We start from the raw sequence: 16,459 nt of genomic DNA on the forward strand, positions 1-16,459 counted from the left end.
AATTTGCTTTACTTGGATAGTGTTAAAAGAGAAGTGGCTTGTTCATTCTTTACTCAGACAGAAAGACAGTGAGTTTTACCCTCTTGGTGGGCATCTTCAGCTTCATGAACTCTGCCTCTCGACACAGAATATTCCAGGGAGCATGAATCTTCACAAAGCCCACCCCTGCAATCTTGGACTATAAGACACACAAAAAAAATACAGCTCAGCTGTATAAAACTTACATTTGATTTGATGTCATCAGGAATGCAAAACAGAAATGAAAAAACAAACTAAAAAACTAATAAAACATTGCATGTAAAAAATCTGATTACATTCCAGGTGGGACAAGCAGAAATACACCAAGTACTAGCGCACAAGTACACTGTGGACAACCCACTGAGCCCCGGGCTCTTACACCAAAAGCACTGCAAAAGCGGTGGTACTTGACAACTTCTGAATGACATCGGGATGAAACACACATGAAAGGCTGGAAAAAGTGCGAAAAAACTAAATGGAAAAGAAGTTTTGATGCAATGTGACTTATTAATGTGCCCTGATAATCTCCATAAACAGTGAATAGTTCAACAGTCTTGAGTGTGTACAGTAGAGGTGTGTGTGGTTATTCGGTAGTACCATGGTGTCATCGGCATATAATTTAATAAGAGTAAATATAGTGAACAGCCAAATATAATGGCACAACACGCTCATACAGCACTTCTCAAATCAGCAGCTGCAGATTTGTCAACATGTGTGTCCTGCTGCCCTCGGATGACTTCATTTCATTTACCACCATATCAGCAGAGCAGAGCAGTAACTTAATACACGGCAGACTGTAGGACAGATTTTTGTTGATACACTAAAAGTGAAACGAGCGGTATGTATGCTTTTATTTCCCCTTCCACGAGGCACTTGCCACCTTAGGTCAGCCATTTCCAGTCACTGCTGTGGAGCGCCTTATTTTCTATTTATATTCTGGCATCAGGACATCTTATACATAGGCAGATTATCAGTTTACGCTTTTACAAGGCTGATACACAGATATATCTAAGCTGCAACTCTGCAAATAGTTTTGCAAAAATTGGCCGCCTCTTAAATTGTTGAAGACATTTCGAAATGACCACCAATTTAAGTTCTACACTCTGAAATATGCAAGAGTATTCTCTGAGTCCACAGGAAAACCCCCAACTGCGGATGCTGAGCTGAACCAGGCCAATTTCCTCTTTTAATTAGGATACTATTACAAAGCTCTCCATTGCAAAGAGGAGAACATAGAGAGGAGTCCCCTCAGCCAGCTGGTCCTAAGGCTCATGTCCTCTAACAGCACAAGGCCTCAGGACAGACATCATCCAATCCGACTCCGTGATCACAGCCTTGCCATCCAAACTGGCCGACACAGGCAGACCCGGCTGCCAACAGGAGACAGGCAGTGTCAGCTCTGTCCACAGAGAGAGGCAGAGACAGAGCAACATTTCCTGCTACACTATAGCACATATCAAGATATTAGAACAATGTTCTTTACAAAAATTACATGTAGACGCTAAGATTTTGATATACTCTACATACATTAAAATGCAACATACATGGAGAAAAGGTCAGCACCATAGAAGCAGCAAGCTATGTCAGTGCATGTCACAGCCTGAGACTGTCAACCATCACGTTTTCAATTCTATTATTTGCATCAAAAAACAGTTATGAATTCGATATTGAAAAGGTAAAGCAATTCTTATCAGATTGTCTTTTTTGGGAATCAAATTACAGCAAAAAGCTGCATGGGACTGGCAGAATGGGGGCATGTCTATAAAGGGGGGACTCATGGGTACCCACAGAACCTTTTCATTCAGATATGTTGAGGTCAAAGGCCAAGGGACCTCTGTGAAATGACCATGCAGTTTTTCCACATCTGCTATGATTACCATTTATCACAGCAGCTGTTTGTCAACTCAATCTATCCACAGCGGCATCAGTGTGCATTACACGTGTAAAAAACTGAATGGTCGGGGCGTCCATTGTATGGTAGGCGCCCCATGTATAGAGGCCATGTCCTCGCTGCAGCGGCCACAGGTTCGATTCCGCTTTCAGCCCTTTGCTGCATGTCACCCCCCCCCCAAAAAATCGGTGTGTCTGTCCCTGGTACCGGCGTATCAAAAATGTGGAAAATCAGTTTCAAAACTGTTTAAAATATTCAGAATCAACATGCATTGATAAGTTATAAGCAATTTTTACAACACTAGATGCAGTAAAACAACCCAAAATCATGGCCTTTCTAGAACAACACAATTAAAATGTTCACAGGCCTAAAAAGAGTGAAGGTATATAAACGTCTCCACCTACAGAGTGGAGGTTTATACCTTATTTCAGGCTTCTAACCAAAAACCTATTCAAAAAACCCATTGACTTCAAGATAAGGGAACCAGGAGTGCTGAAAGAAAGTCACTTCCAGTTTTTCATTCATGCACCACTCTATGTATAGACCATAAAACACCTAAGGGTCAAAGAGATTTCAGGCCCTAAAGGCAGCTGCTTTTCTGTTTTTCTTCCTCCTCCTAAAATCCTGTGTGGAGTTACTTTTCAAGAGTATTTCCTACTTTGGTATTTTGACTTGACAAAATGTGTTATATTTTAGAAACATGTTTGTGTAGTCAGTTACTGACACTATCAGAAATACATTTTAGGTGGAGTTGAGGTTGTCTGGAATGAATAAACGGAAAGAGATGTAAACTCACGTCTTCATCTTTCTCCAGCTCTAGCCCCATGTCTCTCAGTTTCCCCTCAAACTCCTCCCTCCTGAACATCTTGTGATCCTCTTGACCATTGCACGTCTCTCCCAGAGAGCCCAGCTCCACGTCGACCACTGGCGATGACGGCAGCGATGATGAGTCTCTCGTCCTTTGTGCTTGGTGATGTCGATGATGTTCGTCACGGCTGTGGGGACCACGACGAAGGCTGCGTGCAACAGCATTTTCAGTGAGCAGGTGCGTTGACTGTCGGCTGGAGCGGCCCCCGGACGGCTTCTTTACAGGGTAGGTGAGGACATAGTCAACACGCCGCTGACCGTCCTGGAAGTAGAGGCCGTGCTGGCAGTGGGTGTTCTCCTCTGGGGTTAGAGCCTTCAGCAGCTGACAGCATGTACGTGGGGACAGACAGGGAGGAAAGAGGGAGAAGTGTTTGTTTATGTGAGCAGTTTTGGTTTCTCTCATGTTTCATGGATGCAGGATTTAGATCAGATTTGATGACGTTTCCGGGATTGTAGGACAGTTCTAGGATTTTAGGATGTTTTATGCAGTGTGGCACCTTATGTATACTAAAAGTGCAATGCAGAGCTCACCAATACGTTTCCATCCCAAGTCGTCACATATTGCCACTTTGCAGTGGATTTCTGTGTCTTCATATTACGCTCTATGTGTCCTTCTGCGTCTGCTCTTTACATTATGGGATGCCGCTACTGTGATGTCATCACAAGCACATGGAGGGATGACACTGCTCATGGTTATGTTTAGGCAACAAAAGCACATGGCAACCAATGCTGGGACATCAACAAAGGCACATGCTGCCATGGAGAGATCTGCTTGTGTGAAAGCAGCTTTATGAATTTCCAACACATTTGGGGAATCTGGATGGCACTGAGACCTGGTGAATAAAAATTGGGTGCCATGGTAGGGGCGGCAGCTGCTGTGCCTACTGTGGCACTTCCTAGTAAATTGTACATGAGACACAAATAGTGTGTGAATTATGAGCTGTGTCACGACCCGAGCCTACAGTGTTTCTCCTTATGAAGTCTACTTATAACGTCTGGCTACAGATCTGAGGGAAGGTGTCTAGATCAAACTACACAGAGAGCACGCACCAATATTTGAAGAGGAACTCCACCCATTTTACACTTGAAGATCAGTTTACTAGTCATGGGTTAGGGTTGAATACCAAAAGCTGGCTCCATGTTAGATCCAGTTTGTGGCTTACCTTAACTAGTAATACTCACCTCATGACTCGTGGGCAACATTTGACCCCTGATAGGCTGCCAAGGGCCCTTCAGCCATTTTCTAATTCACTAAAAAAATTAAGTGATTCACACTGGGAGGCGTACTTTTAGTATACATAAGATGCCATTAAAATAGCATTAAAATAGAGCTCATTAATCAAAAAAGTGCCAGTTGAGGATCCCCCACAACCCCTGATAGAGATCCTAGCTAAGCCCCTATGGTCCTAAAATCCTAGAAATGTCCTAAAATGCTGGAAACATCCTAAAATTCTAGAAACGTCCTAATAACCTACAAACATCCTAATATTCTGCAAATGTCCCCAAATCACAAAAATATCCAAAAGTTTGAGAAATGGCATAAAATCCTAGAAACATCCTAAAATCTGTGAGCGTCCTTAAATAATCGATATGTCCTAAAATCTGACAATCTCCCCACAAAACATCCTAAAATCCTAGAAATGTCCCAAAATACTTGAAATGTCCTTAAATCTGAAAAGTGTCCTAAAATTACATCTTAAAATCCAAGAAACATCCTGAAATCCTAGAAATGTCCTAAAATCCTAGAAACGTGTGGGGCTGCTGAACTGGCCCCTGGCCTCCTGTCATTTTGCAAAAGTGGGCCCCATGAAAAGCAAGCTGAGTGTTCTTGACCTAAACTCTGACCCTAACAAATCTAAACGACCATCATAACATGGCGGCTTCTCATTTTTAGTGCAGGTTAGAATGATAAACATCACTGTCAGCTGTACAGAATTAATGTTCAGTCCATAAAAGCTGAAAAGCTTGATGTGTTCTCTGCAGCCAGTGTCTGTACTCAACCCCATACAATTTGTGAGAGATCACACTGTAGATGTTTTTGGCTTTTCAATGTGCCAAATAAATTTACTGTAATACACATTTCATACGTTTGATTTTCAGACTAAAGCTACAGGTGGGAAATAAATACGGCTGCCACTCCAAACTGCATTGTTTTTGACTTCTCAGCTGACAAAAGTTGTTTTGTGCCTACACCTTACCCCACATTAGCCACAGCGTTGTTTAACTATTAATATTTGACGTATCTTCTACATAATAAAATGTAAAAATGTAACATTTCTGGGGTTTGCAGAAACTTACAATGCCAACATTCATTCCCGTACCTAGGTTGTTCAATTTCAACTTTATTTGTTTTTTTAATGAGTCTTTTGTGAATAACCTCAAGTGCAATAATAAATCAGTGTACTGGTCTCATCGTGACTACATGGCCATGATACTGAGAGTTACCTTCATTAGCTCTGCTAAATTCTCAAGGCCTCCAGACAAACCTTCTGAGTAGGCTTGGGAAATATGTAATATTAAATACTTTCATACCTTCCTGAAATCTCATTGGGGTATAATGTGAGAGAGACTGAGCTCTGACGGTGCATGCTGTGCACTACATACAATGAGTTTAACAGAAAGAGGAGCACCTGTATTTTAAAGTATTGAAAAATATACCTTCATTTTTTTCTTAATACCCTAGTAAACTGTATCACCATGGTTTTTATTTCTGTTATTATTCTATTGGCAATACTAAAATCATTTCAATACATTACATAAAAACAAAGGAAGTTAAACGTTAAATAGACCTATCTAAACAAAAACAGTAACAATTACATGAAAGAATAAGATAATAATCTCACAATCTGAAAAAGACATTTCATGCCATCTTTTCGTTCAACCCTGACCGAGATGTTTGGAAAGGTGTGTAATTAAGCAGTAGGGTGTTGGGCCTGTGTATCATGTTTAGAAGTTAAAATAGCAGTGTTATTTAAAATTAGCAACCACGGAAACATCTGTCAGCTGTCAGGGACAGTACAGGACATTAGAAGAGGACAGTGATCATGGAGAGACTGTGCACACACCTGCAGCACTGGAGAGCCTTCCACTATGAGGACACCACACTCAGGTATTTAACAACTCAAAACCATCTGTCTGTGTATTCCAGGGTGCCAAAAATAGGGACTTAAGATTATGCCATGCGCAATCATCCAACGTCAAATAAGTCAACAGACCAGATGAGAGAACAAACCATACTGGAGATGTGATGAAAAACTAACAAAACAGTCTCAACTCAAGCTGCATTTTTCTGCACACAAAGAGGAATTTTCATCAGACTCCAGGACAGCTAAAGAATGAGACCTTGTCAACTGCTGAAGAAATTAAGGGCCGACAGATTATCAGCCTGACCAATTATTGGAGCCAATATCTGCCATTTTGCCGATTATCTGTATTGGTATTTTGTTTTGATGATTGCCAATAAAATTAATTAATTATAAAGTGCAAAGAAAATGTTAGCATGGGAGGAACTTCACCTTTGTAAAACCTCAGGGAGCTATTTTTATTTCTTAATTTTTTTATTTAAATTTTCACCTGACTTTGCAAATAAAGTTGCTGGGAAGTTGTTGTAAATGATGTTAAACATTTTGATTAAACATTTGCTAAAAGCATACAAACAAAGTTTTGTTTTGGAGTTTGATGTATTTTAAATTCTAAACATTGACGGAAAGACTTTAGATTTTTTTAAATGCATATCGGTTCCAAATATCGGTTATCGCTCTCATTAACTACTAATAATCATTATCGGTATTGACCCTGAAAAAACAGTTTCAGTTGACCCCTACATGGACAAAAAGTCCTGAGATGTTAGAAAAAAACTCTGAAACTTAAACCATCTCACTATAACTGGTCCATTTACCTGCTGAAGATGGTCTAGTTTACTAATATTTAGGAAATAAGAAACTCTACATAAATCCACTAAGGGCTTTTATTTTGTTCATACAAACAGATTAAGATGAAATCTGTGTTTTAGTGTTTGATGAAAGAAGCCACATGTCCCTTCCTTTCTTTCTCTTCTGAAGCAGCTCCTCTTTAATGAGCTCTCTGCTGCCCGGACCACCAGAGAAGAGTCATCAGTCATCAGTTAAGTGCACTGTGAGTTCTCTTGTCAATAAGCACCACGAACTTTCCTCTGATCATTCTCTTGGATTGAGGTGACAGATCATCAACACTGTCCAGCGTAACCAGTATAATACAATTTTATGTTTACAACTCCGTGTTTGTGAATAAGAATGTCCTGATCATTTTTTTGCCCCCATCTGAGTCATTTGATATTGAGTATCTGCGGACATCGAGTCCCGATCCAATTCTTGTATTTACATGGATAATACAGCTGCACGTTGCACACTTCCACTTCTGTTGAAATTAATCCAGTGTATAAGCTTGACAGTTTTATCGCTCTGCAATGAAGTCCTAGATGTCTGAATTTAAACAGTTCCCTAAAAGGTTTTATTTTATTTTTACAAAATAATAAAGTAAACAAACTAAAAATATCTTTATATGGCTCATGATTCCACTTAGTGCCACATCTTTCAACAACATAGAGTAAACAAAGTCAAGTATGTCTTTAGAAATGGCACTCAAAGCCATTTAGTGCATCATTTCTTTTTTTTTTTCAACAAATTAACAAAGTAAACAAATTAACCCTGTAGCCTAAATGATGAAAACCATCCAGAAATTTCTTTTTATTTCTTTTTGTTTTAATTAAAGTGCTAATGGGCCTTTTGACAAAATGCTAAAGAAAAAAAAAGAAAAGATAATATGTATATATGGAGATCATTTTGTATCATATATGATACATCAGGCAATTACAACATGTGATAGATTACATTTTTTTTAGAAACAAATATGTACATGTTTTCCTTGCAACTGGAACACTTCAACTGGTTTTTGTCTTTTTTTACCCCCAAACTATTTACCACCTTCTTAGTGCATTGCCGTTGGAAAAAAAAAAAAAAAATTCTGTCCTTATTCAGGCAAAGATGGATATTATATTTCCCACAGAAGACCAGGAATGTCATCCATCCTCTGAATGTCCAAAGTCTCTGGTGGTAGTAAAGTTTCATTGGGTTTTGGTTATCCTTGAGGTCACTAGAGGTCATTTTATACAATGAGGTCAAGTTTAAATAAATGGTGTCACTACAATAAAAGAGTTATCTTAAGGAGCTTACATCATCATGCATAAATAAAATTGGGGCTCATTGAGTTTGCAAGAATCTCAGCTTTTCATTCACAACTATTTTTATTGGATTTCAAGAATGTTTAGGGACCCCAGTGAGCAGGAATACTCAAATACACCATGTTTAGAATACGCAAAAACAACATATTTATACTGCAAACTGCATGTTTTTGCCCAAATCCTCCCCTCACTTCAAGCTATCATGGCATGATTGGTGCCAATAGATGCCTTAGATTGCTGAGTTTCGTATGATAGCATGATATAAATTCACACTAGCTAAACAAAAAGGGGCCTCTTAAACACAGTAATGTCAGCCATATCGTCAGCGGTCCCCTGGGTTTCTCATGATTACATATCAGAAGTATCACATTACAACTCGATTTTACTATATCCTAAGCTAGAAAATATTGGGTAGTTATGAGTTGCTTCAATCCATCTAATATTCATAGTGAAGTATAAGTATCAATATGTTTTGTTTTTGTGGATGGCATGAAAGTCACAGTAAGTCATGTATCAAATACGATACAAATGATGTCGTGACTAAACTGCGTCATCAGAAATTGCTTTCAAATCCACTGCAGCATTGTAATAAAAGTACAGAACACTTTAAAAATGAGTAATAAATCACAATTCCACTTTAAAGTAGTGATATAGTTTAACTTTAACATTTAACTAATAAATTGTGTCTACTTTCTACATAATGCAGAAGCAGCATTACAAAGGAACCTGATGATCTGCAGCAAATCGTGCTCTCTGCTTCAACACCTGTGTGACAGCGGATATAAACAAAGGAACAAACAGGGCCACGCTCAAAATAACTGATCCTAATCAATTAAAAAAATACGCTGATCAGGTGCAATACTGATTCCTTCCAATCCGATCATAACATCCCTATTTGTGAGTAAAAACGCAGTAGGAATACTAAAGCTAAATGCTATCGTGGCATTTTGACATGAATACAGATGATGATCGAAAAGCTTTGGTCGTGATAAACAAGAACAGTCAGCTAGATAATGGGGTGCTGTCTGGAGGAATATTAATCTTTGTTCATTTATGTTACACTTCATGCTTGCTTGGTGCCATTGTTTTGTTCTTATTGTATCGTACTGTCTGTGTTGTTGTAATCATGAACTTGAGTCGGTCAAATCTAAAAAATGTAAACGTGTCTGGTGAAATATTTAAACAGAAGAATTCATGTTTTGAGGTTGCTTTTTTTTGGGGGGGGGGGCATTATACTTTTTCTTATCTTGGGAAACTTTGGGATCTCCCCTACGATTCCAAAATAGGTTTCCGGAGTTTATAAATCTATGTGGCCTAACATTTGAGTTTATTTTGGCTGACACTACAGAAGATTAGTGATGTTTTGGAGGTCCAAAAAGTTCTCAATTTTTTCCAATTTATTTAAAAATGCAAAGAATTTGTTAACTCATAACTGAAGATAACCTACATATGTTGATCACTCTGATTTTTTGTGATATCCCAAATCACAATCATGCTACCTGTATAAAATACCTTTAGACAGTACATACTTTCTACATGTCTACCTGAAGAGACTTTATTCAGTGTCTTTTTGTCTTATTCCTCTTTTGACATTACTGGCAGTCTATATGCTTGGCATGTTTTGTGGAGACACTCACCTTAAACTTGCCGTGAAAGATGACATCCTGTAGAAAATGTGGAGCCTGTTGCTCAGACTCAGAGGTCTCAGAGAGGTCGACTGCCACTTCTGCTTCCTCTGTCATTGTCCAGTCCCGGCAAGTAGAAAGCAGAGATAAACTGATTCCCAAACAGAATAGTCCACTTTGTGCTCTGACTCCGTCTGTGTCTCCTGTTTGAGATGTTATGTGATAACATCTGGCGCTAACAGCCTTTTCCTGCCTCTCCTCTTGTTTTTTTGTGACTTGCCACTATTCTGTGGCTTTGCTCATCTGCCTTTAAAGCCGTGTGTGGAGCTGTGCGTCTGTCTCAGTGTGCAGTGGCTGGAGCGAGCCTGCAGCCTTGTTACTTGAGAAGCCGTCTGTGAGCCAAGATCTAAACTTAGACAACGATAAAACTATGATGAACACAAGGTGCCCTCCCTCACTCTCTCAGTCACAACTCAACTGTAATCACTACAAGATCGGCTGCCCCAATACACACCCAACATCTCTGTGTTTCTCTTTCCGCCAGAGGCTGCTAATCTCTGCACATGTGATGTATTACATGTAGGAGAAATGACAACATGGCCCACAAACTGAAAACATTCCCCAACAACACTGTCATCAGTCAACGCAGGCATATGTGTGTGTATGTAGGTGTGTGTGTGTGTGTGTGTGTGTGTGTGTGTGTGTGTGCTACAAGATATCAGGTTGCAGACTGAATGAATTAATGCTCAGCTCTGATGACCCTCAGTGAACAGAGCAGTGGCAGGTGTAGAAAACATTAATGACGAGTGAATCTTCTGCTGTAATGGACAACCTGCAGAGCGCATCAAACATGACGACACAAAGATGCGAGGCAGAGCTACACTGGCCAGACCATCCCCACCTACTGCACCCCACTGCTTACCAAACCAGTGACATGCAGTCAGGTGAGAACATAACTGCACAGAAGCTGGCGCGGTGTTATTATACGCTGCCGAATGACACCTGCTGCATCCATATATCCGTACGTACATGCACGGGCGGTCCCTTGAGAAGGCGGCTGCACGGAGCCTGTCGTGTTTGCATGAAACGCAGCATTAGGGCGCCAAGGGTGGGCAGTGGATGGTGAGTAGGAATGTGCGATATGACGAAATATGTCGTCTAACAATAAAAACGTCTATCGTTTCATATTATGCTATATTGTTTATTTTCGTTTATATATGTAATATATGTGTATATGTTAATTGTTTTTGAGAAATCATTTTTGAATTCATGTAAAAATGCACTGGAACTAGCAATGGGTGTGCTCTGATGTGTCTGTACCACCTTAATCTAGAGCTGACACGTCCAGAAAAAATTTTACATGACTTAACAGCAAATCTTAATTTCTCGTCAGACATTACTCTTCTGTTAACAAGCCGCATAGTTGAGTGCTTTTTTTTTCACTGTTACCTGGATCAAAACAAACAACAGGGCAACTCTGCTCACTGGCTGATTGAACAGTTTATCCATCATTTTATTTGAAAAGGAGCTGACAGAGACATTGGATTATAATGAAATTGTTTCATTATTTAAGACAAAGCTCCCAGGTTTGCACTGTGATGCGTTGGTATATAGCCCGTCCAGTATTTCATAATGTTTTATAGAGACCGCCCCTTTATTCCAGATGTGTCTCTTCCTTGTGTGCAGAGAACTGCAGAGCAATGACCTTAGAGACACCACTGAAAATTTACACTTTTAAGGGAATCTGCCAACAAATATGGACTGAAGCAAAAACTTTCATTAGTTAAAGATATCTTGTGAATCTTGGAAATTATTTCAACCATATCATTTTAACAAATTTTTTTTGGCTTTTTTGACTTTTCAATACTCTGAAGTTATGGGACATGTTCGGATCACATTGAAACTGTTCAGCTATGATGTTAGCACATAGCTACTGATTAATTAATTAAATTTCTGTCTCCCAGTTCTAGCATCAATGAAGTGCCTTCGAGGAGATTTATCCTAAAAATACTGCAATATATAATTTTCAGCTCATATCGCCCAGCCCTAAATCTAGTTATTTTTGCATGCATGTCATTTTTGTCTTTTGTCAGCTGTGCACATCAACTTTTGGTCTAGATCCAGGACAGTGAAATAAAAGAAAAAGCATCCAGGTCAAGTTGGATATTCCTTACCATAAAATGAATCTAAAGCTGTTTCATTTGAGCAGAAACATTTTGTATTCGATCTATATAAATTATTAGATGAATAGACAAATATAAATAGGTTGACTAAGACATTAACCGGGAGAGATTTCTGGGGATGAAGGGGCACTCTCTTTTACTGCTGTGATACATAAAACTCTGGAAATAGACTAAATAGAATTTAAGTAATTTACTTCATTGCTGTTAGTGTGAGCTTTTAAAGTGGAGCCCAGGAAACCCGTGACATTTTTCCTCAAGTATATTAAAAAGTGACCAAAACATGAAGCTTGAAGTGAATGCTTCCTCTGTGAAGCTGTTCCAGGAAACTGTCCTTTCTTCCATGATTGTTTACTTTGTGAGAACTAAGATCCAGAAACTTTCTGTACAACCTCTTATTCCTGACACTTCAATCTCATAAGCTTATGTAACACAGCAGCAACATCCGCACTCAAGTGTATTTTTAGACTTTAAGAGTTAAAAAAATATACAGAGAATCAAGCAAAGGAAAGCAGGGACCTTGTAGAGCACATGCTGTCAGGCTCCCGGGGGATATCATGTGTCTGACTCGATGCTGGGAGCAAGATGTAGGGGTCAAAGGTGAGTTCTCACAGGAAACAGAGGGAAGTGGTGTTTGTGTTCACATACTGTAACTCAGCTTTTTCAACAACAATGGCCAAAATGTGTACACCAGTCAAATGAAGTTCATTATGCTTTGCCAGGTCAGTTTGAACACCTCTGCAGTGGTCCAGTGTTTGTTGTTTGAGCCTTAACAATCCGACAGTCTGTATCATCAGTTATTGAGGAATGAGCGATGACCAGGAACAGCCTGATAATTACTGACCAGTTCTTGTTCCAGTTCAGTGTCCTCTTGCTGGTTTTGTGTCATGATGCTTTGCTCAGTACTCAGTTTGATCTGTCACTTTACTTTGGGGTGCACAGAAAGAGTGACGAACAGGCTGAGGACTCATGAGAAAAGTCAGTATGAAGATTTAAAGATAATTATGAGCTTATCATTATACAAAATTTGTTAATATTAAGGCTGTCAGCATTAACCATAGACTGTATATCAAAATGGATGATGCGCCCCCACTTACCCCCGCTATCCTAAAGTGAGGCTAAAATATCTGGGATATGGCTGCTGCCATCCTGTGCTGGCCAAGTCATATGGATCTGGATTCTGCGCAGTAGCGATATTCCAAAAGGGGGGAGTTCCCGCCAAAACACCCGACCGACCAACTGCAGGCAGCACCATTGAACGCGAGCGCATGGATTGGCTGTCACAGCTGTCAATCGTGGCAGAAAAAAACCCTTTTTGTATAATTCAATAACTCATTAAAATTGAACTAATCATAAAAATAATCACTTGAACAAACATCAGGGTGAGGAGAACTACCTTCAGTGACAGAAACCATTTTTGGGAAAAATGTATGTGGCGTGTACTTTGACGTTTTAGTTTGGCCTATGTCCCACTCATTAGCTATACTATCACTATACTGCAGTCAGACACCAGAGGGCAAACGGTCTGTGGTGTTAACACGTTCATAATTAAAGTTCGTACATATTAACATAGTTTGATTTATTTAAATTGCAATAATTGTGGGCTATACCGGCCAACATTCCTGTCTTTAAAAGGCTGTGCCAGACTGAGTTTTAAACTTAGAGTAATGATACTGGTGTCATAAGAAACTAGAGGACCTAAGAAATACCAATCATGTTATGCCACATTTTAGCAAGTAAAAATGGCATGGCCGTTTCAGAGAGGTCCCTTGACCTCTGACCTCAAGATCTGAATGAAAATGGGTTCTCTGTGTACCCAGACACTTTATGCTAGTCCCATGCAATTTGGGGCACAAACCATGCAGTTTTTTGCATGTACTATAAATGTGTTATTTGTGCCTAGTGGATTTGAATATTTCTGCATACTGGAGTCCCTAAACAGTCATGAAATTGCTACCACCTACGAGCTAAATGGATGGCAACTGACTGCAACATGGTGGAAGACTCAGGTCTAAGTGACGTCCTTAAGCTGGCATGTTGTGACCAGTCACATGTCTTACCATCGCAAGGAAAAATAGTTTCACACATACAGGACCTATATGAATCAGAGCAACTAAACTGGAACTCCTGAAAAGTGACAATGCTATCATTTGATTCCACAATCAAGACAGTGTGGTAAGAATTGCTCTATTTTGTCAATATACTTTATCAAAACATTATTGTAAACATGCAATAAAAATGCTTAATTGCAATAAGCTTTTGAAATTCAGTCATTAATCAAGATTTAAAACATTAATCCATTGACAATCCTAATAAATGTATTATCTCTCAGTCTCTGCTCTAGTAAACTATTATTATCTACTATAGTTCTTGACATTGTTGGCATTGTTCAGGAACTACTTATGAATTATTTTATTTACCATCAGTCAAGTTAATTTTATTTATGTAGCTCAATATAACAAATCAAAGCTTTGTCTCAAGAGGCTTTGCAGTCTGTACAGCGTCCACCCTCTGTCCTTAGAGAGAGAGACAGGCACACAGCTGTGCTTGTATAATACCAACAACACAGGGTTACTGAGATGCAAGAACACAAAATAACTCGGTTCATAGCCTGTTTCATTTTTAAAAGACCGTCATCTGTACAGCGTTGTGGCTGAGGATGAGTTTGAGGAAACCATCCCAGCAGATTCTTACAGAAAAAGTGATGCCTCAGCTCACATAAAGGAAAAGGCAGAAGCATATTTGCCTGTGATTTGTGCACATTCAGTGCAATTATTGATGTACAATTTATATTAATAACTTGTTTGTTTTTAATACAACATTTCATTTCATGCAGATGACACTATTATACTATTAAATAGTTCTGCCTCATTTTTAGCGAGTGCGATTTAGGAGCTGGAATCTGCCTTTCATGTGGTTCAGAGGAAACGTTTTGACTAAGACTTCTGGCAAAACCAAAATGATGTGCTTTTCAAAGTCGAAGTAGACTGCTGACAATGCTAATTGGATTGTTACTTTAAGTAAAAAGGTCATTTAATGATTCTCAAACTACAAATGCCTGTTTTGTTTTGTTTTCTTAAAAGACAATCTGTCTTTTAAACATCATATCGAGTGTCTTACAAAAAAGCTCAGAGTGATTTTGGGGTGTTATTGCAGAAACAGATGCTGTTTCTCTTTTGTTTCAAGGAAAAATCTGGTTCAAGCAATGCTTTGCAATTCAAAGATTGATTATGGTGACACTGCTTGACATTATCTTGCTTGAAAATGTTAGGTTTATTGTACCAATGCTGCACTGCGATTTGTCTCTGATTCAGGTGTCTGCGCATCATTGCAGTCTTTATGAGGAAGTGGGTTTATCTTTTCAATACATCAGAGAATGTAGCACTGGTACATTTTTCTTTATCAGGCAATTTTGCATGAACTGCCTCCTTATTTATGCTTTTTACCAACTACTAAAACTGTCAGTAACCTTTAGTCACGTGGACATCGTTCCTCGAAGTGTCATTTGTGAAAGGTTTTGCTATGTAATCTTGCTGTCAGCTGAAGAGTCACCTTAAACTAGACTCTATTATAAGCCTAGGAGATTTTAAAAAAAGGATTAAGGATTTTCTGACCACTGAATGCACTTGTCTGGCAACTCAACACTGCGATTTCAGTTGTTTGTTGTAAATTGGCTGATTGTTTTCAGTCTTAGTTGCTTTTTTTTTGCAAAAATCCCTATGCTGTTTGTTTTTAACTTTTTGCTGTTGTATTCTAAGTCTGTTCTTTTATGTGAAATTTGTCATGCCACTGTCTTGACCAGGACTTCCTTGAAAATGGTTTTGAATCTCAGTGTGACTATTTCTTTTAAATAAAGGTTACATTTAAAAAAATAATAAATTAAGTTGTCCAATTCTCACTTTTACAGCGAACAACATTATGAATGATGGACAGATCAAGTCTCTTGTTCTACAAACAAGCCACTCAGTGGAGTGGCAGCTTTCAGCTGACATGTTGTGGTTATCACTGAAACATGCTAGCTGGACAAGCTGGACAACATCAAATGCAGGAAGTATTTGGCACGCACCCTTAACCCAGCGGCTCAGAGAGCTCTGTAGCTGCCATCGGTGTCACGGCACATTGAGGCTTCCACACAGAAACCAGCTGATGGAGGATTATTGCAGCACAGAGGAGGTTCTCCCAGTGGCCTAAATAAGTAACAACGTGCGCCAGTGCAGACTTATGACCGGCCTTTGGGTTCGTTAGTTACGAAGCAAACGTGCACACACATGCAAACACACTTCGATATGCACAAATATTTAAAGTACTTGTGTTGGATTTAACAGTGGGAATATGTTACATAGACTATTGTATTTGCAGATTTCAGCGCTCAAAGAATGTTCAGAAGCAGACAGAGCTGTGACAGTCAAAGCTCTGAAACGTGACAACGAGCAGCTGAGAGCAGAGGAGATGAACATTTAACTGTCTGCTGAAATGACCGCAGACTTTTTCAGGCTTTTTTAGTACAACAACATCACAACTCACCACAACAAATTGCCTCTTAGACACAGAGACGAAAGATTATAATAAATATGAGACAGGAGAGCTGCATTACTTATCAACAGACAACACCACGTCCAGAAACCTGGCCAGTTTACCCACAAAAGTACAGACATAAAAA

General features: G+C 39.2%; 1 protein-coding gene and 1 long non-coding RNA gene across 3 annotated transcripts in view; both read right to left on the reverse strand.

Annotated features, from left to right (window-relative positions):
* Positions 1-10,105, reverse strand: part of ano1b (anoctamin 1, calcium activated chloride channel b) — a 36,366-nt gene extending 26,261 nt beyond the window's left edge. Inside the window, exons 1-3 of one of the 2 annotated variants that reach the window (XM_042496052.2) lie at positions 9,632-10,105; positions 2,706-3,098; positions 80-178 (exon numbers count right to left, since the gene is read on the reverse strand). In XM_042496052.2, coding sequence (XP_042351986.1) covers positions 80-178; positions 2,706-3,098; positions 9,632-9,736 — 597 coding nt within the window. In that variant the 5' untranslated portion in view covers positions 9,737-10,105. The remainder of the gene's footprint in view (positions 1-79; positions 179-2,705; positions 3,099-9,631) is intronic. The other variant, XM_088079808.1, reaches the window with a different exon arrangement.
* Positions 10,106-11,971: 1,866 nt separating this feature from the next.
* The window catches only part of LOC148189143 (uncharacterized), a 29,783-nt gene continuing 25,295 nt past the window's right edge, over positions 11,972-16,459 (reverse strand). The window contains exon 4 of the long non-coding RNA XR_015776952.1: positions 11,972-13,085. This is a non-coding gene — a long non-coding RNA (uncharacterized LOC148189143). The remainder of the gene's footprint in view (positions 13,086-16,459) is intronic.

This window comes from Plectropomus leopardus, chromosome 7 (assembly GCF_026936395.1).
Source record: "Plectropomus leopardus strain MGB_pleo_1.0 chromosome 7, ASM2693639v1, whole genome shotgun sequence".
NCBI lineage: Eukaryota > Metazoa > Chordata > Actinopteri > Perciformes > Serranidae > Plectropomus > Plectropomus leopardus.